This window comes from Camelus bactrianus, chromosome 5, assembly GCF_048773025.1.
Source record: "Camelus bactrianus isolate YW-2024 breed Bactrian camel chromosome 5, ASM4877302v1, whole genome shotgun sequence".
NCBI lineage: Eukaryota > Metazoa > Chordata > Mammalia > Artiodactyla > Camelidae > Camelus > Camelus bactrianus.
The window spans coordinates 37,980,570-38,005,168 of NC_133543.1; the positions used below are offsets into that span (position 1 = coordinate 37,980,570).

At 36.0% G+C, this 24,599-nt stretch overlaps 1 protein-coding gene across 1 annotated transcript; it reads right to left on the minus strand.

Moving 5' to 3' along the window:
- Positions 1-237: 237 nt before the first annotated feature.
- ARL5A (ARF like GTPase 5A) lies at positions 238-24,599 on the minus strand. The gene is made up of 6 exons (XM_010967866.3): positions 24,231-24,599; positions 15,111-15,171; positions 14,511-14,658; positions 12,682-12,765; positions 9,354-9,505; positions 238-6,702 (listed from the first exon to the last, which is right to left on the minus strand). The coding sequence occupies exons 1-6, from the start codon at positions 24,274-24,276 to the stop codon at positions 6,654-6,656; spliced, it is 540 nt and encodes a 179-aa protein (XP_010966168.1). The 5' UTR covers positions 24,277-24,599; the 3' UTR covers positions 238-6,653.

Genomic DNA, 24,599 nt, shown 5'->3' on the forward strand with positions numbered 1-24,599 from the left:
TCAGGTCCATGTACAATTCAAATACCCAGAAGTAAAAGACAGAATGCTATTAGCTGACTAAGTTCCATAAAAAGATTCCTAGAGAAGATTAGGACAATCTTCTTATTTGCACAATAAGGCTGTCACACCTTTTCACCTGCCCTGGTAGATCCCAGCCCTGGACAGTTAATAGAGCTATGCCATCACCAAACTGCACACGTTAGGAGAACAAACTAGAAAAAAAACACTGACAACATGATGTGTGAATAGTAATTATAATTAACCTTTTCTAAAAGAAAAGGCGTGTGTAACAGTATATAATAGGGTAACAATTAACTCATCTTTTTTTTTCTTTTTACTCAAAGCATAAAGCAGAGATAATATTTTATCCCAGGTTAACATGCAACTTAAAAAAAAGTTAATATAATTTTAAACATGGAAATTCACCAGTAAAATCATATTTCTCATTTTCCCACAAGTATACCTTACTTAACATTATTCCTTTATTTCATTATAAACAAAGTCCTACTACTGGTCACCTGACCCAATACCTTACAGTTATGGAGCCTGACATTTCAGTCAGTTAGGGACACAAGGGTGATGTTACAAGTATAATGAAGTAACACACCTGAAAAGCAGCTGATTGCACTGCTTCACCAATGGAGAGGTCCCTACACCATCTGCCACTCTGTCCCAACCTGAGCGCAAACATAAATATCCCCCAGCCACCCAGGAAGCTGTCTTGTCAAGAAGACCCTGAAGCATTATTTCCCTAGGTACCTAACATGTCAGCACTGATGAAACACAAAAGCACCCAAGTGCTCTAAGATCATCACTTTTTGGAATATTCCTTGAGTGTAAAATTTTCCTAGGATATAGAGAAACACAAGGTAACAAAATGATAAAGAGATAAGACAAATTTCCCACCTCTTCTTGCCTACAAAGCTTGAGTCAAAACCTTTTATCATATTAGAAATTCCAATACAACAAACCTAAAAGTTTTCAAAAGGTTTCTAATTTGTTGTTAAATGCAGCTTCAACTACGTCAATATACATAGAGCACAAATGTCAATATACAGAGACTAGCTCGAATACACTTTCATCCAGGTTTCTCTAGGAAAATACAATAAGCAAGGAAGATTAATATCTACAAGATGAGTTTGTCACATTTAAAAATCAATAGTTAGTAAAATGTATTTCAAGCACAAATTAAAATTAATATACATTTTTTTCATCTCTAGCAACCAAAAGAGCCCTCATTAGACATAATTATAGCTTCCTCTTCAATGTGTTATCTTGTGTTACATTAACCCAGAAAACATCTTTAAAAGTGCTCTGCAGGTATCACCTCCTCTCAAGGAACCACAGAGGGACATACATAAGAAAAGCTACTTTAATCTGAAGGATTAGTTTCAGGCAAAAATAATTAGAGGAATTCTTTCTATCACCAACATAAGAAGTTTTGGAAGAGAACAGTATATATTACGATAATTAAAATCATATATACATTTCACTTTCCATGCAAGATGATTTAAAATATAAACAAAATGTAACTGTGAATCACTGAAAATTCAGTCAAGCCTTTGCCCTCAGTTTACAGTCATGTTCTATGGTTAGGGAGGGACGGAGGAAGGAAGACAGAGAGGGAGGGAAGAAGGAAGAGACAGAGGGAGGGAGGGAGGAAGGAAGGAAGGAAGAAAGGATATATGAGAAACATAATAAAGTTCTATCAAGTATTTTGTTTTCTAAGGAGAATCGAAAGAGGAAGGATTTTGGTATGTTGACACATAAAGTGGCTCAAGATCTAAATATGATTCAAAATTACTAACCACTAAGTATGAGAAGAATTAAGAGACTCCTCCTACACAAGCAATACATTTTTACTAAGGTTTTAAAACACCCAATAGAATTTTGTCTGTTTAAATTATTTTAAAAAAACAGAAATAGAGTTCAGTTTTCTAGTCTCTGCATTAACTAACACTGGGATAATGAAATATTTGTATTAAGAAAGAGAAAAAATGGTTTCGTTCATGCTTCCTTACCCTATGGTTTATTCAGAATTATGATAGGTATTCTCCATTTCAAGGCTTTTTAATCAAACAAAGCAAAAAAGCTGTGACTTGAAAACCCTCAGGGCTGTATCATCAGTAAGCCAAGCACATATAATACCATAGAAAACACATATAATTTATTAGATGGACTTAAAAATCAACACAAATCAATTTTAGGCACTTCTTGAGTACAGACTATGGGAATTTTCTACCAAAGAACAGAATATCTAGCAGGCAAGACCATAAAGATTTAAATTTCAGTTTTTAGAATAATACACAAAGGCCAGACAACTGATAAGAAACATTGCATAATTTACCCAACTGTATTCTCTTACAATTTCTTCATAATTCCACACACAATTTTAGGGTTCAATGGAAGCAGTCATTCTTTAGCATTCGAAGTTTTAAAATTCTGTCTTTCTTTCCTTTATTCCACCATTCTGGTCTTAATATGATCATATATTCTTTGAGGGAGCATAATATAGAAGTTTCATTTTTGTATAAGTGTAACATTAAAAAAGTATTTTCTATATTATGCCTGCATCTACACAGTGTCAATACATGATGATTAATACTTTTGATATCTTTTAAAGTCTATTTCAACAGGTTCATTTTGTAAAAATAGGCTTCTCATTATTAATTCCTTTAGACAGCTAATGTTTATCTTAGTTCTTTAGGTAAACGAGAAAAAAATGGAATGTGATCTACAGTTTTAAGGATGGGGGGATGTCTTCATGTTAAACACTACATATGAATTTGGTTTGGTGTCTTTTTCCAACTCAAACTATTTGTACTGATATTCTTCAAAACGTAACCCATTTTTGGTAATGGGAAGATAATACACATTTAACTTTATCCCTTTCATGTCTAACTGGTAGCTCAAGGAGCTGGCAGAGTCTAGGTACTTCTCTTATCTTTCTGAATCGACTTTTCAGCATATGAAGCTAAAATTAAGAAGTATTAAAATGTTAAATACAGTATAATTTAAAGGACTCTACTGGTATTTATATGCTGTGCACACAGCAAGCCAGTCTTGTGATGTACTCAATTCTGACAATACTCTCCAATGAGTGAAGTGCAAATCAATGAATCAAGCCAGTGGTGGGAGGACAGCAAAAAACTAGAGAACCTACTTAGAAATTAGTAGTTTGGGGAACAATGGATATAGGTAAAGTTGAGAATATCTCCAAGACCAAGACAGCATATCTTCATTGACAGGGAACAAAGATACAGGAGGATGGCTGAGCTATGGGAAAGCCAATCCTCAAGCAAGAAGTTCCAGATTATACTTGGACAGTGGGAAGTTTCAGAGTTAAGTCATGCAAAGAAACCTTGTCTCTACCCAGCCTTGAAAAGTGGATTGATTCCAGGATACAACTGGGCAATTGAGAGAAGATGACCCAAAGTCCACAGATAATACGGGATGTGCTGCCATCCCCTACATACAAAATTTACAGATATAGTCTCAAAAAATGTCAGCAGAGAAAACTAGAAAGCTGTCTAGTTTTTCTATTTACAGTAATATAAACAAATTTTGAGGTTGTCTGTACTGTATGTGGTTGCTGTAGTCACAGCAAGAATTGCAAAGTGCCTGTAAGAGGACACAACAGAATCCCATTTCTAGGCATCTTAATACTATACACTCAGACAAAAAAGAAAAGGACATCTCAGGGCCTTCCTGACTTTCCTTAAGTGCCCTGCACTTCTCTGTGATCTCAGTCACTACCTGTTAGGCACTTCTCGAAGACCAGAAAAGAGAAATTCCTCTTCTATTCCATACCATGCTCCTAAAATCATTTTAATTACCTGCATTAAAAATGCCAGACAGCAGTGCTGAAGCACTTTTTTATTCTTAAGGCAAAATGTCATACTCCCTCCCCACCTTCCCCTGCCTCCCAAACCACCTGCCTCCATTGTATTCTTTGCCCATTATGAGGGCCAAAGAAGATAGAACTGAAAATGTCAAACAAGAATCCTCATTATAATGTGTAAGATATACTTTCTAAATGGTATATGACAAAATTAAACATATTTAAAGGCTTACAGCAACATGGTTACTTTTACCAAGATACCAAGAGAAGTAATATGACTTTCAAAATTAGTATCAAACACAGAATATGTAAATCCAGCCACATGTACAAAGGTATGAAGCTTTGTTCTTTGCAAAGCTGAGCATAATAACCCTAAATAAGATGTTTGTTTACACCCAAAAGTAGCATATTAAAAAACCAAAAGCTTTGCCCTTTGCTTAATTCTACTTAAACTACACATAAATCGCCAACAAGACTATTCATGAGGCTCTACGTGTTATTTGGAAGTAATACTGTTAAAATGATTTTGCTATATTTTCATACATGAATTAAAAACATTTTTCTCCATTATAATTTTGGTTTTATGCACAAGTATAAAGGTACCACCCTTATTTCTAGTGCTTGGCCTAGAGGATAGAATATGACCAAAAAAACATGTTTTGTAAATGTGGTATAAGATTTCATGCACTCTTATGATGCCATGTCAATCACTAAACCAACCGTAACAATGTAGGGCATGCTTTAAACATCCAATTAAGAATAAATTTTGGCCAGCACCATGATGACAAGGGAATGTGCTGGTATACTGTTGAACCGATGTGGCAGCAACCCAAGGGACTAAACCATGATTATTCAAATTAAAAGATAAAAAGGATAAAAGATGTCTTTGCTGGGCTATTTTACAGAAAATTTGTCTCTGATGACACTGCAACATCTACAAAATAGACTTGGGTTTTTAACATACAAGCAACTCCTTATAGTGATCTGAACAAGTATGAGGACATATGAACAAATAAAGCTTAGTAATTAAGATTTACTTTTGTAAAAGCAAGTTGACAAATATTAAAAGGTTATACTTGTATTTTGAACATTATAATATAAAACACAAAACATCCTATGTTAAACACTGACCTGCCATGTCTGACTTGGATTTATATAATGAGTATTTTATATTTTATAGAAAGGAACTTTCAAAGTTTTGTCAATGTTTATAGTATATACTATTATTTCTCATGAAAATCTTTGAAATCTAAAAGGCTGGTATTAAAAGTAGTTTTTTTTCCTTGAATATTCTAAAGCATGCCAGTTTTGGATTAGCCATCAGATTTTCAGGGAATGAAAGATATACCAACAGAGTACACAAGAATATGATTTAACACATTTAGGGTAAGTTTGTTTTCAGTTGCAAAAGAAGTATCTTAGACTTTCAGATGCTGGAAAAAACAAAAACAAAAACAAAACCCTAACAAATATAAAAGGTTTTGGGGCCAAGTTACTTCTTAGTGAAAATAAAACATTAAGTTGATCAATTTTTAAACCAAATTCTTAAAAGCATTAAAAAAAGGTTTGTATTCTTTAACTGTCAAACAATGCATTATGGAGTGAGCAGATAAAAGAAAACTTACAAACCACAAAAAAAAATCTCAACTATTTCAACTCTTAAGATAAGAAATAAGAAACTTTCAAATTAAGAAATTATCTTTGTTGCTTAGAAAATATGCTTTACATTTCATCTCAAATTCACTTTAAATGCTTGACCTATAATTTAATATCTAAGAAGACTTTGGCTAAATTATTTGATAATATTTATAGGGTGACATTTCTCTGGATAGATATATTTCACACAACAGCTTCCAATTAATGCTAAAAAAATCACTTAATGACTTTAATCACAAGTAATGATTGACTGATTGATGGATTAACAATTTACTCAGTAATTTAGATGGCATAAGGTCCAATAAAGGGAACAATCCGATAACTGCTCAACATGCAATTCTGTCCATTAGTAATACTAAGTCAAGAATATGATAGATTTTCCACTCAGCTGGATTACCTGTTTCCATGTATGTCCTTTGGTCAACAAAAAATTAGGTAGACAATGCCAAGTTTTTTCCTTTTTCTGCCTTTCTTTTTTTTCCTTTTTTTTTTTTTTAAAAGAGCAGCTCAGTGAGTTGGGGGGTTGATTAGTCTGATACAGAGAACATACGGCAAGTACAAAATGGCAGTTACCACCAATGCCAGTACTCATCTCACTATGGTTATAACTAAGGATATTATTAAATTGTGTGTTACTCGCTTTTTTAGAACATAAATCAAAGCCATTAACTGGAACTTGAGGTATATACACAATACATAAACAACCTTAGGCAAAATACTTTTCATAAGTAACATTACACTTTAAAATATTGGAAACTGAGTAACTGTGCTGATTTGTATTTTGACTTAATGGAACAAGAGGAGAACAACATTCAACTAGGGAGGGTTATACTAATAATAAAGCTCTTAAAGTTAAAAATGTCTTCCTCTCCCTTTGTACTTACCACAGGCTACACAACATCCTGAGAGGATTCATTATGAGAAAAGTGTCAATCACAGCTTTAAGACTTTGCTTTGGAAGGAACTAATGAGAAAGCAGATTGGAAGGTGAGATTCATCTTTGTTTTCAAATAAGTGGTCTTAATTTTTCTTCTTATAGAAAAAGTTTAAATGTTTAATTCAGTTTATTATAAATATATCTAAACCATTAAGTTTTGCAGCTTTCATGTAAAGTCCAGCACTTTATACAAAGTCTATGAGAAGAGGTCAGTAGAGATCATCTAATCTTAAGCCGTGACATCATCCATTCAAGTCCTTGGCATAATCTATAAAGAAAATAAAATCTTTTGATTAAATTCTCAACTAAAAAGCTATGAACAGTAAACTAAAAGTAGAGATCATTTTTCATCTACCTAAACAACAAAGATTAAAAAATCAGTAAGACTTAATGTCAGCGCTATGGCAGTGACGCCATACTCTCGTACACAGCACACCTGTGCTTTTTGGTTCTGTTCTGTCTCTGGTGCTGAGAACACTGCCTGCCACATGAAAGGGGCTCAACAATTATATAGTGAGTGCCCATAGACAGTAATTTAGCAATCAGTTTCAAAATATTTAAAGTGTCAATACTCTCTACCCCTTTCTCCACTTTTAGAAATATATCCTAAAAAGTGATCAGAGATAATGACAGGTTTATGTATAAAACTGTTCACAAAAGCATTCTCAATAGGAAAAAGTAAAATTTAAGTGCCTAACAATAGAGAAAAAAATGTGACAAATTATGGAACATTCATATGATGAAATATGAAACATTTCCTTTCAAAGACTATTTTACAATGTGATGAAATTCTCATGACATAAATGAAGTAGAAATGGCAGGATAATGAATGTATAGTAGAGTTGTTCAAACAAATTACACACACAATATTCATGTTATATCTGTATATTAAAAAAATCTGAAGGAAATAAAATCTCATATCACTACCACCAGTTATCACTGAACGATGGGTAATTGAGCATAATCCAATTCCTTACTTTTAAATGTCTGATAGGAAATTATACAAATTTTAAGAATAATAGGCGTGTAAGTTATTTAATTCCAAACTGTTAAAGGTACAGTAGTTACCTAATAGGAAACTAGAAATTGCCCTAAGCACTTAATATCCATTATCCTAATTAACCTTCACAACACTAAGACCAGAACTCTTTCCATATTACAGAGGGAGCCCAGGCTTAGGGAGATTAGCAAGTGGCAGAGATGGCAGTCAAAATGTTGACCAATACCAAAACCAAGAATTTAGATCAAGGTGGTCAGACTACACAGGGAAACATCCTTCCCTAAACCAAACATTTCCACTTTTTAACTGCTGCAAATGGAAGTCTACATAAACCCCAAACTGAAAAGACACCATCATCTGTTGATTTCTTCTTTTAAAAATAAAACTGTCAGAGTTCATACGTAACCTAACTAATAATGTATTTTCCACACAATTACTCAAAGTATGTAAGTTAAATCTTTTATCAATCTTACATGATTTGTCTTTGTTGTCAAATTTAGTATTATAATCAGTGCTTCTGCTTAAAGATCTTTGATAAAGATATATAAAGATATATCTATATCTACATATGTATCTTGACATGTATTAAACTATTTGACAAAGAAATATGTAAAAGATATTTTTACTTAAATGAGTACATGGACAATTGTTACTATCTGTGATTTAAAAAAAATTAATAGATTCACTTTTTTGAGGTTCCAATTATGCTCTTCCAAATGTCTGTAATCAGTTAATAATGTCTTCTATTTCACTAAGATGGGACTTAATCTCCAATTTAACTTTTTTTTTTCTCTGCTTTTAAACATAAAAATTAAGGATTCTAAATAAAGTTCTTAAATTTGGGGTTGAGGTTCTTCAGGTGTCAGGAAAGGGCAGAAGCTTGTGGCATGGATAGATGAGTTAACAGCAAGTGGCAGAAATTCTCCTCCTTTCAAGACCATGGTAAAGGGTAAACCAAATAATATTGACACTATCTATCTGTGCCCTAAGTTTCTGCCCTTTTCAATACCTGAGTTGAAATTCAACCCCAATGTAACACCTCTATTCAGAATACTTCACCTCCAATTTAACTCTTTTCCTTCTGCTTTTAAATACACAGATCTACCATATTTTAGAAAAATAACTACAACAAAAACTTTAGCTTGCTCATCCTTTTAGCTTTTTAAAATCTTATTTCTTATCTCCTTTATTCCATCTCTCATAATAGCAGATTCCCCTGGTCCTCGACATCACAATTAACAATGCTGACAACTGGTGCCTTCTCAAAGTCCTTTCATCTCTGGGCATTAGTCTTGGGCAAAATTTTACTGCAAGTACCTACCTTTCACTCCAGAGCCAAGGACCTTCAAGCCATACTCTCTCCAATTCTAACTTTTATATTTTTTTAAGTGTAGTAACTCACTCTTGACAACAGTGGCGGCGTATCCCCAAACTCGTCTCACATGTAAAATCTTCTATTTCAGCTTCTTTATGCATAAAGTATGAATTAAAAACAACTGGTCTACATGATTGTTAGGAGTAAATGACACACTCTGTAGAAAGGACCCAAGACACAGGACAATCTTAGCAAGTGTCAGTTCCTTTCTTACACTGTAAGTCCCATCAACAGTGTAAGAACTGTCTCTTGACTTCTCCAGCTCTCATGACACTCCCACTCCTCTGAACTCCTACAGCAACTCTGTCATCCACAGGCTCACCTGTGGATGACAGTTCAGTTCAGTTTACATGTATTCTGTGTATGTTGCGGGTCTAATTCTTTACAGAATCAAGCTAAGAACTCTCTCATTGTAGACATGGACTATGTCTTAACCTCTCTAACTTACAAAGTTTTGTACATGGTAACATTAAATATTTGATTTTAAGGAGAAATAACATGTTTCAAAGCTAAATACATGCAATTCATGATGAAGACACCTTACCCCTCGCCAGTAAGAGCACAGCATGCCTGGATATGCCACTGGTGATCTTTAATAGAAGTTAGTTTCAAAAACTGGGAGATTTCTGCTACAGTCATGCATTCCTTAACATCTTGTTTATTAGCAAAAATCAGCAATCCAGCTTTCCTCAGGTCCTATAAAAGCAAACAAAACTATAAGGGCCAGTCCATTTTTTCTGTAACATTTTCCAACTTAATTAACAGAATATATTTGATAATCTTTGTAAGCTAGAATTTCTCAACTACTTGACATAAAATTATCACAGCCCTTATGATAGAAAGCAAACTTCAAACTGAACATATTTTAAATAAGTCAGTCCATATTTGTATAGATTTACTTTTTTTTTTATAAAATGACATTTTTATGATTCGAAGTGCTGTATTTAACAAAGTCACGTCTTCTGATAAAATACACATCTAACCCTTCCCCCAACCCCAAACTAGGCTTCTGTGGCTACTAAAACAAAATTCTACCCCAACCTATACTTTAGATATATGTTTATACCTAAAGTTACCATCTTCTAGGTGCATATGAAATAAACTAATTCATTATATACAGTATAAACCTTAGGGCCTTAGGACTTAATTCTCAGTTGAGAGGTGCTATTCTTAAAGCAATCCTAGTCATCTTCTGAGACCTAGCTCTTCTATATTTGTGCATGAAGATTTCTTAGATTTGAATATTTGATAGGGTTTTTTTAGATTGGCATTGAACTTATCAAATTTCCCAACTGCATAGTAAGTTCTACCACTTTTATGCTTTGATTCTGAGGTAAGTTCTTTAACGTTTCTGAATCTCTTCCTCATAACTAACATTTATTGAATATCTAATCTGAGCAAGACACCCATCATACTAACCATTTCCCAAATAAAATCTCTTTAATCCCCACAAGACTGCTACAAGGCTTTACTATTCCCATTTTACAGATGAGGAAACTAAGGCTCAGATGTAAGTAACTCATACAAGGTCATATAACTACTCAATAATAGAGCCAGGTTTGAGCTGAGATCTTCCTACTATAGCTGCTGCCCATCTTCTGTAAAATGCTGAGATCACCATCTACCTCCTGGGGTTGTGGTCTGAATGAGTGAATTACTACATTAAAGTGCTTAGTTCAGTACCTAGCTTTGGTGACAGTTCAAATGTTAGTGTACTTACTGCTCTGCAAATGAGAATTAGCTTTACCCTTGTGCATTCCCCCAACTGACTGACCTAACACTTTACTCACAAAGCCGGCCAAAAGTTCTTGGTCTCCTTTTGCAGTACTCTACCTTTCCCTCTCCCAACCATTTTTACAGCCAACGTCTTCCCTGACAACCTATGGAAAGTTATAGAACTTTTCCTCATAAAAATGCACATGCAAAAAAAATTATATACAATCTTAGGGTGTTAATAGATATCCTAAAATCCATTCTTGGATCCTAAGCTAAGAAATGATAATGGCTATACTCAACAAGCAGATTAAACTCATAAAATTCCACTTGTATATAGAGAGAGATACTGAGAAAACTAAGGTTTTGGTGCTATGTTTGCAAGTTCTCCCAGCTGTGTTGAATGCTATCTTCTTAGAGATTTTAGTTGAATATTTTGGTTTTAATTATGTGTATAGATGTTTGAAGCAAGAAAGTCTTCAGTAGGTTTAAACAAACACTGCTCCATATTATTTTACTCTTGTTAGAATACAGTTTCAATGACTTCTTTGATTCTTTTTGATGTAAATAAAAAATATAAGTGGTAAATTTCTTACTTGGTTAAAAGGAGTTGTGTAATATGCTTTATATAACAATGGAGACTGACTTACTCACAGTGCCCTCTGCAGGATGGCAATTACGCTACTACAGTTAATGACTGTCACCTCAAGAGCTTGGTCAGAAAGAGATACTCTAGAACTTTTAAGTTTTAAGGGTTTATGTTCACTTTGGTTCACCTATAGTTCAGTTCACCTATCTACAAAGAAGGCAAAAATTTGAAGGGACAAACTGTAGCTAGTATACATATACATTATCAAGGATATGGATATTTTTTCTCTTATCCTAATCAGAAAATGGAACAATTATCAACAGTTGATATATAGCTGAGTCACTGAGTAGGTGGACTTCCTATGTCATTTAATTCCGATCGTCCTATCATTTAGGTTTCACTATCTCTTGCCACTGTGTGTTGAAATCTTTTATATAGGTCAGGATTGCCAATGCTGGCATGTTCAAAGAACAAACTCTAGAGATACCTGACATTGGAAATACCTAGCATAAGTTGGGACGCAGAGTTTATGCTATTTTATTTACAAGTATATATATTTATCACTTTTAGTAATGAAATTATTTGAAGAAGATCCTAGATGGATAATTGGAAAACACAAGAAATAAAATCATTATTAAAAGTTCTCAAAAAAATCCCCCATAAAACTGAATTCATACTGAAGGTAATTTTTCTAGATTTCATAGGCTCAAACTTTTTTATTAAAGGTTCTTGATTTTTTTTAACCTTTTTACCTACTTTTAAATATTTAGGAAGAAATAAAAGAAAATCTTCCTTTACCTTTTATTTAATAACCTCACAACAAATTATGTCTTATGATAGTAATAGAAAAGAGATATATTGGATTAAGGCTGTTCAACTTGACTTAAAAAGAAGTCAAAGTACAAGGTAAAAGTGGTGATCTTTCATACGTCTCTCATTTTAAACACTCTGAAAAACTTCTGCTACATAGCACAGATTTCTGTTCTTAAGAGTCTAAAAATATTTTTAGTTTAGTCATGAAGATGAATAACAGCACATACAAAACATATTTACTTAGCATCTTCTATATGCCATATGTAGTTGTCAACTTGTTTCTCAAAGCTTCATCTGTGAAGATGATTCCTAGAAGTTGAGTCACTCTGAATACAATTCACCCATCTTATGTAATTGTTTAATTTCAGTGGCATTTTAATAAAGCTTAAGAAAACTAGGGTATCTTTCTAACGAAGTTTTAAATTAATTAATATCATTTCCAATGATAATCCTCTGTACAGTTAATCTATTCAAAATGCAAAGTGAAAGCCAATTTAGGTCTTATTGTTCAGGAAAACTCCTAGACCAAATTTATCTGTGATAAGTGAAACTAAAATTCTAAAACTGATTCCACAATCTTTCTGCTGCTTCTAGATACGTTCCCAATTTGGGAAGTGTCAAAATTATAAAGCAGGCATGGCCAGCAGATAAAGGATTTTTTTTTTTAAACTTGAAATAGTATCCTCATGAAAAAGTAGAAAGAACAAATGTCACAGAAATACCCCCCACACACATCTAACGCCAGAATCCTACTTACCTCATGGGCTAACATTTTGTAGAGTTCTTCTCTAGTTACAGAAATCCTTTCTCTGTCTGTACTGTCCACAACAACTATTACAAACTAAAATAATTACCAAAAAAATCATTAGTGATTGCAAAATTTGCTATCTGTAAAATTAATAAAGTGCTTATTTGATTTACAGGCTACAACCATCAAGAAATTAGAACCTTATGAGACGGTATGATTGGAAACCAGAGATACCCACCATACACTGTGAATCCTAAAAGTCTGATCCATCCCTAATTCAAATATAGTTACTAATTTTGAAGAGAAAATAAAAGACAATATGATGTTATCATTCTGTTAGACTACTCTAATATTCTAACCAAAATATAACACACATTTGTTTTCTAAATTAGTATCTTAAATGCTAATGGGCCTGTTTGCACTGTAAGTCAGTAAGATAAAAATATATTATGGTCCTAAATTTAAGTTGTTTCTAGACAGGTAATACTTAACATCAACTAAAAAATCTAAAAGGGTGTGTGTATGGAAACAAAGTGATGTGACAGAGAAATCAATTTAAAAAAAATCAACAAATTGAGAAAATAAATCTGTATCTAAAACCATGCTCTCTTCCAGCAGCCATAAATGGCACTTGCTACCTGCAAGCACAACTCTTTCCTGAACTGATGATAAGACTAGCCTCAGAAGACACAATCAAAGACTTGTAAAGGAGCTGTGCAGGACTGAGCTATAATGCACCTCTTCCTCAACTCCATGAATGCCAAAAAGCACCAGGGAAACAGGAGCAGATGTAGCCACTTTATGATGGCATTTGTGATGCCCGAGTTCATTCTGACTGCCTATTACGAGCACTACTTATTGTTTAGAACTAACTTTTCATTTCCAACTAAACCACTGTAATTTTCAGGGGCTTTTCAATTATTCAGATTTCATCAACCATAAGTTAGATAGGTAAGAGAGCTGCTACTTTACCTCTTCTCTTACTTGAGACCTTACTGATATGTGGCTTTATTACTGTAGGACCTGTTCTATTCCAAGCCTTTTGAATAAAGTTATTAATTTCCAAGGTGTTGCCATGAATTTGATACCTGCAGCATTATATATGAGTACTAACAATTTACACCTCTCCTTCTCCAACAGACATGATCAAAAGCCTAATGGAGTATTACGGGATCAGGCACTAGAGACACTTAACAGTGTCTTAATGATGTAATATTCATCCTTATATATATTTGGAGTCTTACTGACTTATAATCAGCACTACAAAAACAACTGTCACAGCCTTTCAACTTATAAGATCTATACAATGAAGCTCTCAAATGTCATAGGTCTGAAATTTCCTCTTTGAAAAAAATATGTAAGTAAAACATACGATTATGTCTAAATTGCTTTATAACCAAAAGAAAAAGAATTCTTTAATGTGCAGTTGTGCTGCATCAAAGAAAGAACACAGTAAAATTTTGGCCAGGATTCAAACCACCAGAGCTCTCTCATTTAACTAGGATTTACTCTATACAGACACAAATAAACAGTAAGAAAAAAGTGAAATTACAAACTGTAAAATGGAACTCTTTAAAAAAAATAATTACTTAAGACAGGCTCTGGGATCAATACATAATTAGACTAATCAATCACCAATCCTCCATAAAGCAGCTCAATGAGAATGGACATACAGAACAACGACCCTGAAAGAGGGAATCAAAGATTCCACTATGTTTAAACTCTACTTATACTAACATACTATGATATTTCAAAAACATTAACTACAAGAGTTCATATCTAGAAGGTGTTTCCCAAGCATTCTATTCATAGAAGGTTTAGTATATTAAGAAACATACCTCTGTGTTAGTATAGTAAGTATTCCAGGAAGAACGAAGAGATTCTTGGCCACCAATATCCCACATTAGAAAACGTGTATTATTAATCACTATCTCTTCTACATTACTTCCTATTGTAGGGGATGTATGTACAACTTCATTCATAGAACTGGGGAAAAAAGGATTCAAATATATTACAATTAGCAAGGAAGCTCTATTGTCTGAACATTTTTCAATTAAGGGATAAATCAGCATGACTTTCTTTTATATTTTATACCCAAATTTCCCTTTTCCACTAACTCGTAACTAAGGATTTAAACAGAGGTGGAACCTAGGAAGTGGACTATCTGCAATATTCTAGATTCATTTCAGGGAACTCTATAAACAAATACTTCTTTACTTTCTATAAGCAAAACAACTGAACAACATGCTCATTGTCATAAATGTTTAGCAGTCTAGAAACAGTTGCTTAAACTTGGCTCCTGGTTCATGGCTAACTTGCCTTCTTACAGCGTAACTTGGATTCCATATAATTTTCTATTGCTTTCATAAACCAAATACCACTCAAGCAGAAAAAGTAACTATAAACAATAAAATAGATTTACAGTAGTTAATACTTACAACTGGTAAAGGATGGTAGTTTTTCCTGCATTATCCAGCCCAACAATGATAACTTTGTGCTCTGAAAAAAAGAAAACACCAGTGATTTATCAATTTTATATAAAAATTTTAAAATTTCCCATTTCCATTCTTTCCAGCTATGGTATAATTCAGTGCATGGCACTTACCTTCCTGGAACTCAAAAGGATATCGCAGCAGACCAGCAGAAGTACGCCATTTGTCTAACCTCCCCATCCCCCTCATTCCACATAGAGAACAAAAGCACTATATTCTTTCTACTCTATGGAAGTCCACTCTCCGTAAAGTATCCTAAATGTAATCACAACAATTTACAAATAACTTAAGGTGTAAATATTTCACATTGGACTAAACCATTTAAGTTCTAAACGTGAATTTTAGGCATTAACTGGGTATGTACAGGTGACACGGGGTGAATGGGAAAGAAAAAAAGGTCAGTCTTTTAAATCTGCTGGCAAAAGGCCAGGCCCCATCACAGGTAATTGTAAGCTATCTGAGTACATGTGAACCGTAGGGCCCTTCTAACCAAATTTAAGGACCTGTGGCTATGGTGGCAGTGACTCCCTCCCCCCTTGGCTTCTATGGCATCACTTTACCCAAATTTTCTTCCTCTATCTCTTTATTATTTTTTCACTGACTCCTCTTCCTTGGGTCCTCCTTCAAACGTTCCTGTTTCCCAGAGTTGTCTTCTTGCACTCCTTTCACATTTTAGCAACACCATTTTAGGGCCCATCTATTGCCAGGCCATCTAAAAACTATTCCCAAAGCCAGCAGTGTGTGGAGGAAGCTAATCTCCAAAGATGGGCTTTGCATATTCATTCTCCCATATAGTTACCCTCGTGAATCTAGGCTGGTCTTATGACCCACTTTCAACCAACAGAATGCAGCAGAAGTGATGCTGTGTGATTTCCACACCTAGATCATCACAGACCTTGCAGCTGCTGCCTAGCTCTTGGACAGTCCCTCTGGGTTAAGGCAGACACCATATAACAAGTCTGACTACCCCAAGACTGCCAGGCAAATGAGTGAGGAAGTCCAGGCTAATCATGTGGCCTGACCTCGTGGAGGGAGGCACAGAGCTGCCCCCATCTGTTTCAGCCATTCCAGCTAAGTCGCCAGAGACACAAATAAAGAAGCCATCTTGGATATGCAGCCAGGTGGAGCTGAAGATGACTCCAGTTCAATCTGCCATCCAACTAGAGCCAACTGAGAATCCCAAGCCAGAACTTTCTAGCTGAGCTCAGTGAATTCAGAGAACCATGAGAAATTACAATAAATTACTGCTTTAAGTCACCAACTTTAGGAATGGCTTGTTACACAGCAATGGATAACAGAAGCAAGATGGAAAAATACATGTGATTACGTGACCCCAGACAAATGACTTATTTTTCTAACCCTAGGTTTCTTCACTGTAAAACATGGACAACACTACCTATGTTTCAGGGTTATGTAATGATTAAGACAGTACATGGGCAGGGCATACCACCAAGAAAAACAGTTCCTAATCCATGTTCCCAAATCTTTCCTAAAGTCCAATCTACCCAGCAGATGGACACAGTGTCTCTCAACATATCCAAAACCCAATATTCAAACCTGTTCCTAATTCTATCCTACTTAATTTGCTTAATGATATTAGCATAACATCAGATGCTTTTGGAGTCCCTGCTCAACCCCAACATCTAATTTGTCACCAAATTCTATTGATTTTACCTCAGAAATATATCCTGAATCTGCTTCCTCCCCACTGTCCTAGTTGTAGTCCTCTTTATCTCTTATTGTACCCAAGTGGACTATCTCCAATTCACCTTTTTATTGTTTCTACAGTAATTTCTCAACATTATAAAGCTGATCATGCCACTTTCTTATTTAAATGATGCTTCTTCATTCTGACAGGAAGACAAGGTACAAGTTCTCAGCTTTGTAAATAAAGCCAGTCACAAATGAATAGGCTTCAGCTTTATGCCTCACCGCCACGTAGATTCAGGTGTTTAAGCTAGATTCAAGCCATTCTCCCCACATAAGTAGATAGATATGTTCACAGCAAACATTTCTTTACCTCTACTCATGTCTTTGACCTGTGCTGGAATTATCCTTCCCAATTCTCCATTTAGGGAATTTCTTCTAATCTTTTAAGGTTTAACTTCCCAAGAAAAACCACTTTCTCCTGCTCTTCTGCAACACCATTAACATAGCACGTATAATGATTTATAAGCACACTACTCTTCCTAGCTTCATGAGGCACCCTTCAAGTGTACAGATCACGTGCTAATCATCTTCATATTCTCAGTAACTACAACTTTTTCTGGCACAAGGTAGGCACTCAATAAATGCTGAATTAATATTCATTTTATAGATAATAAATGTTAAGGATTGTAGCACTTAAGAGTAAGCAGATCTTTAAGAAAAAGCTTTTGATGAACAACCACATGTCAACAAACTGGACAACCTAGAAGAAATGGACAAGTTTCTAGAAATACAGTCCACTAAAACTGAATCAAGAAGAAATAGATCATTTGAACAGACTCATCGTGAGAAGTGAAACAGAATCAGCAATAAAAATCCTCCCTGCAAACAGAAGTCCAGGACCAGATAGCTTTACTGCAGAATTCTACCAAACATATAAAGAACTCATACCGATCCTTCTCAAACTCTACCAAAAGATTGAAAAGGAGGTAATACTCCCAGAAACATTCTATGAAGCCACCAGCACCCTGATACCAAAACCAGACAAAGACACTACCAAAAAAGAAAATTACAGGCCAATATCATTGATGAACATAGATGCAAAAATCCTCAAAAAAATATTAGCAAATAGAATCCAACAACACATAAAAAAGATCATACACTATTATCAAGTTGGATTCATCCCAAGGACACAAGGATGGTTCAACATATTCAAATCAATCAATGTGGTACATCACATCAACAAAAAAAGGACAAAATTCACATGATTATCTTAATAGATGCAGAAAAGGCATTTGATAAAATTCAACACCGATTTATGATAAAAACTCTTACCAAAGTGCGTATAGAGGGAATACATCTCAACATAATAAAAGCTATTTATAACAAACCCACAGCCAGCATAATACTCAATGGTGAAAAGCTGAAAGACTTCTCACTAAAATCTGGAACAAGACCAGGATGCCCACTCCCACCACTTCAATTCAACATAGTATTGGAAGTCTTAGCCATAGCAGTCAGGCAAGAAAAAGAAATAAAAGACTTCAGACAATACTACAGAGCTACAGTAATCAAAACAGCATGGTACTGGCACAAAAAAACAGACATATGGATCAATGGAACAGAATAGAGCCCAGAAATAAAACTGCACATCTATGGTCAATTAATTTTCAACAAAGGAAGCAAAAATATATAATGGAGAAAAGACAGTCTCTCCAGCAAGTGGTGTTGGGAAAACTGGGCAGCAGCATGTAAATCAATGAAGTTAGAACACTCCCTCATACCATACACAAAGATAAATCCAAAATGGCTTAAACACTTAAATATAAGACACTATAAACCTAGAAGAAAACATAGGCAAAACATTTTCTAACATAATAAATTAAATAAATAAATAAAGTCAATCAAGGGAATGCAAGCTGAACAAATGAACAAATGAGGGGTTTTTAAGTGGTTAAAATATTTTAAAAAGAAAAAGAGAAGGAAAGAATCTCACATCAAACATTTGCAGAACCTAGAAAATCTCTGAGAAGCCACATGTTCTGTGAAGCAGTCTGAGATCTTTTTGGATTTTCACTTCTTCGTCTCACCCAGATTCCTACAAGCCACATTCAATGCCAACTTATATCCACTCCCTAAGACTTGTCTCTGAATTTTTGTGTGTTTTTATAATAAAGCACCAATGGCTGTTTTTAACAGCTTCCTAAGTTTAAGGTATAGCATGTGGGTCACAGTGAGAACTACAAGATTAAGACATAATTGTGCAATGGGCTCAAAGTTAAGGTGCCACTCAATGGTGAAAAGCCAGTTTCTCCCCAACAATAGGGGTAAATTATTCACACTGTCTAATACTAAATCAACTCCTTTGAATATCCTTAGGTTCTTTCACCACCCCAGCCTGTTTCTCATGACCAGGATGGAGCAGCATTCTATGCAAAACACAAATTGTGTAGCTAAAAAGTGTTACCGTGCACTTCAAAACAAATACCCCAAAGAACTTAAACTACAACTTGCATTCTAAGAGACAATGTTATGTTGGCAAATGTAATAAAACTTTCGGCTATTTAAATTCTTTGATGCATGTGATTTATGACAAGTTTACTGCTTAGTATGGTTTTTCTCTTAGAATATCTTTGCCACAGCATTCTTGCAGTTTCTCAGATAATCTAAAACAACTACACACTGTTACAGTGCTTGGATGGAATTCTGAATTATCACTTAGGCTTTAGTTTCCTAATCAATACTTTACTGTTTGTCATGAAAATGCTTGTTTCTTTTCTTCATTTCTTTTTGATATACCCACGCAGCCTACCAGTTCCGTTTATTGCCAAGTTCTAAGAGTCAATATATATCCTTCCAACTACCTGTCAGTAAACTAAGCAAATAAATAAATAAATAAATAAATAAATAAATAATAAAAAGTCATTGTCATCCTGGAGGCCTTCTGTCTCTGTGAAGCATACCAAAGCCAGAAAACACAAATACTAAGACAGATAAATTGAGTCATCCTGATTCTTCATTCTCACCACATACCCAAACTTTCACTAAGCCCCATTGATTGTCTCACACAGAGCAAAAAATTCCATTTCTGTCATGTTGACTATAGTTCTCTCAGATCTTAACACAGAACCTAGAATAAAGCATGTGCTTAATAAAGTATTAATGAATAAATAAATCAGATTTGGACGGGAGATAATTGATCAGGTCACTATATATTAAAAATTCAGTTTGCAAAACCTGAAAGTATCAATAAAACACAAAGTTTGAAAATAAGCTTGCAATTTATAGCATGATAGTGAAGTTTCAGGAGGAAAAACAAAACAAAACAAAACAAAATGCCAAACTTCTCTTTTGCACTAAGAAATTGCTGAAGGAAAGCAACAATTATACACACAAAAGTAGAGCTCCAATTAGGAAACAGAAACCACATAGCAATTTGAACTTGCAAAGTTTAATTTAAAGAAAATAACGATTACAGGGGATTGGAGTAATGAGGGGTTGGCTAACAAGAAATAACTGAAGATTAAAGGAATGACAAATACACGGAGCATTCACCACCTCTCAGGCTGAGATAGAGCTTCCCCTACTTCCCCAGGACTGAGATGCAGACCTTGCTTAGGGCCTGGCCGTGGCTCACTGAATGTCAGAGAAGCAGCTGTGTGGAGTTGTCAGAGGACTTTTCTGGAAATCCTCCCTCTAGGATGCTGGTTCACTGACTGGAGGGCCTACATCCTGAAACCAACTGAAGTGGGTGCTAGGGGAAGCAGCTGCTACCACTAGGCAGTGCAAAAGCAAGCCACTGGAGGAGTGGCTCACTCTGCAAGAGCAGGACAGAGCACACTACATCCAGGGAGAAAAACCCCCTCCTCCTGCAGTGTCCCTCCAATGCCGTCTACTAATAAAGCTTAACATTGTGCCAGCTGGCAAAAGAAACATATTTAAAGGATCCAGCTCCATATCCACAGAGCAGGCAAAAAGGGTGAATTTGTAGCTAACATTTTAAGAACTGGCACAGCTCACCCCTTTGGCTACTCAGCTTCTATATGTACTCTTCTACGCATTTGAATTCCCACACAATGAAAAAAACAACAGAAGCAGAGGTGACTTTCCCAGCACCAGGTTCCTACAGCACAAACAGCTTCTCCAGAACTCACTCACAATGATACATTCCTTTTCGAAGAACCAATCAGTAGAATGAAACAAGGCTAACAATAGGGAAACTCCAAGACTTCTCTCATAGCTCAATTAGTGTCTGAAAGTTCTTCCTTTTATCTAACACAAATACTTCTTATACAAAGAAAGTTTTTGTTCTGTTTTGTTTCAAGGGCACTAACTTAAGCACTATAGGATCCTGGTTAAAATCTCTAAATGGTCTATCACTAAACTGAAGTGTCTTTAGCAAGTTACCTAATGTTTCTTGCCCTTTAAGGTAGGGAAAGGAGGGGAGGGTATAGCTCAAGTGGGGGAGAATATCTCACAGGGTTGTTGTTGAGAGTAAATCAATCAAGTAAAGACAAAATCAACTGCATAAAACATGCAGAACCTAATTTTTCATGTCAGCGTTAACTGCTATTATTTTATCTATAAAGATGGAGTTAGATTATTTTCTGTCTCCCTACATAAAGACAGGGGGGTTGTCTGTTTTGTTTCCTATCTCCACCACCTAAAACAGTCCCTGGCACAAAATAGGTGCTCAAAAATACTTGTTTAATAAACAAATGAAGCACTGATCATAAGCCTTTCTATACTGAAAGATACTAATGGCAACTCTTCAAAGTTCTAAAGTTGTAAAGACTTTAACAACTGGGAAACAGCTAATAGGGGGAAACAATTCACAGGGAAAAAAATGGCACCAATCACTTTTTTAAGAAGACCAGTATCAGTGACATATTTCTACAGTGTTTTAACTCTGGCATTTACCAGCTGCATTGCCTAGGAAAATCATTCCATTGGAACCTCAGTTTCTTCTTTTCAGGGGAAGAGAACAATTACTTCAGAGGACTGTTGAAACTTTTTAAAAACTGACATATACACCAGCATCTAGGACAAAGTTTGTACCCTACTGATTTAAATATCACCTAAATGCAACCTCCGGTTTCTCAAGTCTGAGCAATACACAATTAGCTTTCACTGTGTAGTCAACCTAGCTAAGCTTAAACTGAAAAGGTTGTTCTAAAGGGAGTTCAGAAAGAGAGATGTCACGATTTCTTTCATGAGCATAGCAAATTCTGTAATTCCCTAAAATCTTCCAAGAATTTATTTGAAAAGAATATAGGATTGTGTTCTGTTTCTTCTGAAGGCAAAATAAAGCATCTAAGATATATCTAACACACACACACATACACATTCAATTTAATACAAAACTAAAAAGACCAACAAGGACCTGGCGTTAGATTTAATGGTGATTATTTTTTTAAAGTGACCCTACTGATAAGACAACCACATCATTTAACAGAAGAGAAACAGTTTATTCACATTTCCACAATATTAACATCTAAATTTCTAGAACTTAACTTCATTAATTCCTCTTACTATTAGTTTCCCAACAATGAAATAAATGTCCAGTCAAAAATCACCATAAAATACAGGTAACAAGAACACTACTCTTAGCGATTTTTAGTGGTAACAACGCACACATTATTTACTACTGGCAAGTAGCCGTTGGCAAAGTTCTAATTCATTCTTAAGTTACAGAAAAAAATAATTTTATCATAGACTCAAATGAGAAAGTGGAGATATCTAAATTTTTGCAGTACTAGAGCTCAACTAACAGGGAAAGTCTTTCTAAATTTCACAGCAGAGTTGAAACACTAACTTTGCTAAAATAATACAAAATTATGGATATTAAAATTATGATAGATCTTATCTACTATAAGCACCATCAGTTTTACAGCAATGTTAAGTTTCACTTCTTGAGACCAAGAGATTAAGTTTTCAAGACGTGTGGGCTTCAGTCATACAGTCAAGATCCCTGATGTTCTAGGTAAACCCCGAACGTTCTAGGTAGACCCAGAAAGATTAAGTGATGCCCACTTGCCCTCTCCCAACAGAAACAGCTAGCCAGACAGTGTAGGTTTCCCCAGTTTATGAAAATTATCCAGGTCTCCGAAAATCATTTGCAATATTGCTCTTCCACTTAGTATGTGATCTACACTATCATTTTTATTTTTTAAAAAGATACACTAGCGATCACAAGTCCCAGTTCTGCTCCCTTCCTATTGCCTTCTTTTTTGGGGGGGAGGGGCTGCCTTTTTTTTTTTTTTAATTTAAGTATAGTCAGTTTACAATCCATCGCCTTCTTTTAAGAGCAGCTGGATCATGAAGGAGGAGGTGGGGATGGCTGTACATAATAGATGTCACCATTCATTTACGTCTTTACTGGAAAACTTTGGGCTGTGACACCACCACTAGCTTCCACAAGAGGAAAACACAAACTAAATTACTGACAGCAGGGATGATGAATCACCCTACCTGAGTTAAGAAGAAACAAAAGTACACCAGTAATTATTTTGTATCTTAATGACTATGGCGTCTTCTTGTTAAACCTGTATCCTCTTTCCCCAGTTTTACATTTTATTTTGTAACAAATTTCAATAAATTTGATATGCATTTCAAGACAATAGTCTGAGTTTAGATGAACTTAAGCATGTCTTTATAATACACTCTATACCTAATAACTTACTAGATACCTACAGTTAACAAATGTCTCATATGATATGGTTTTTAAATGCTTGCAGTGAGACACTTTGACATTCTTAATCCAGCCCCAAACCCTCTACTTAAATAAGCAACACGAGTAGGAAAACGACCTTAAACTTAACCTTAAACGCAGGTATAAATATGGCAAACGGGAGAGAGGACCATCAGTACTCAGGATGCATTAGAGTCTCCCCAAAGCGGGGTGGAGGTGCCGGGAAGGCTCATGAACCTGAGGTGCACTGTACAAGTCAAGAGCGATTCCTCACGTTTTCTGCATTCTGCAATCCTTGGTCGCTTGGTGGTGCGGCTGGGGCCACAACCTATAACCTTCATCCCAGAGAACCCCAGTATTTCTCCGTGGTGTGCAAACCCAACTGCTGAAGGAAAGGGGGCTGAAAGGCCAGGCTCAGGGCCGCCGGACGTGAGGCAAAAGTCTTTTTCCACTCCCAACCGAAATCGGAGCAATGGGTGTATTTGCGGAATGGATTTCTTAGGAAGGTCTCCTAAGACAAGAGGCAGGGAGTCGGGAACCTTTCCCGAGTTCCTGAGCTGGGAGTGGGATCGAATAGCCCCAGGCCCGCGTCCACAGCAGCCCGCAACCAGCGCAGAGACCGCGCGCGACCGCGCCGCCCACACTCCGGAAGTATTCGGAGACCCCCACCCACTCGGCCAGGACTGACCCTCTCCCCAACCCGTACTCGCTCGGCCCGAGCCCCTCACCCTGGTGATTGAACAGTCTCCAAATCCTGGTGAAGAGAATTCCCATTCTCGGGCAGCGGACCCCCCTCCAGCCACCCGGACCGCCTGGCCTCCCCCGGCTCAGGCTCAACGGGAGGAGAGAGACGCGCCGAAGCCTCCGCCTCTGCCGCTGCTGCTCCCACGCTGGCCGCCGGCCCGCTTCCTAGGAACCGGAGGGAGGCCGAAGCCCAGGCCGCCTTGCCGCGTGCGAGGCCCCGCCGCTGCCGCCGCGGCTCTCGCCTGGCTCGCGGACATCGCCGCCGCGTTGTCTGCGACGAGCCTCGCGGGCCACCGTCCTCCCCCAGCTCCTCTCAGGAGGCTGCGGCGGCGGCGACCGGGGGGTGGGTCCGG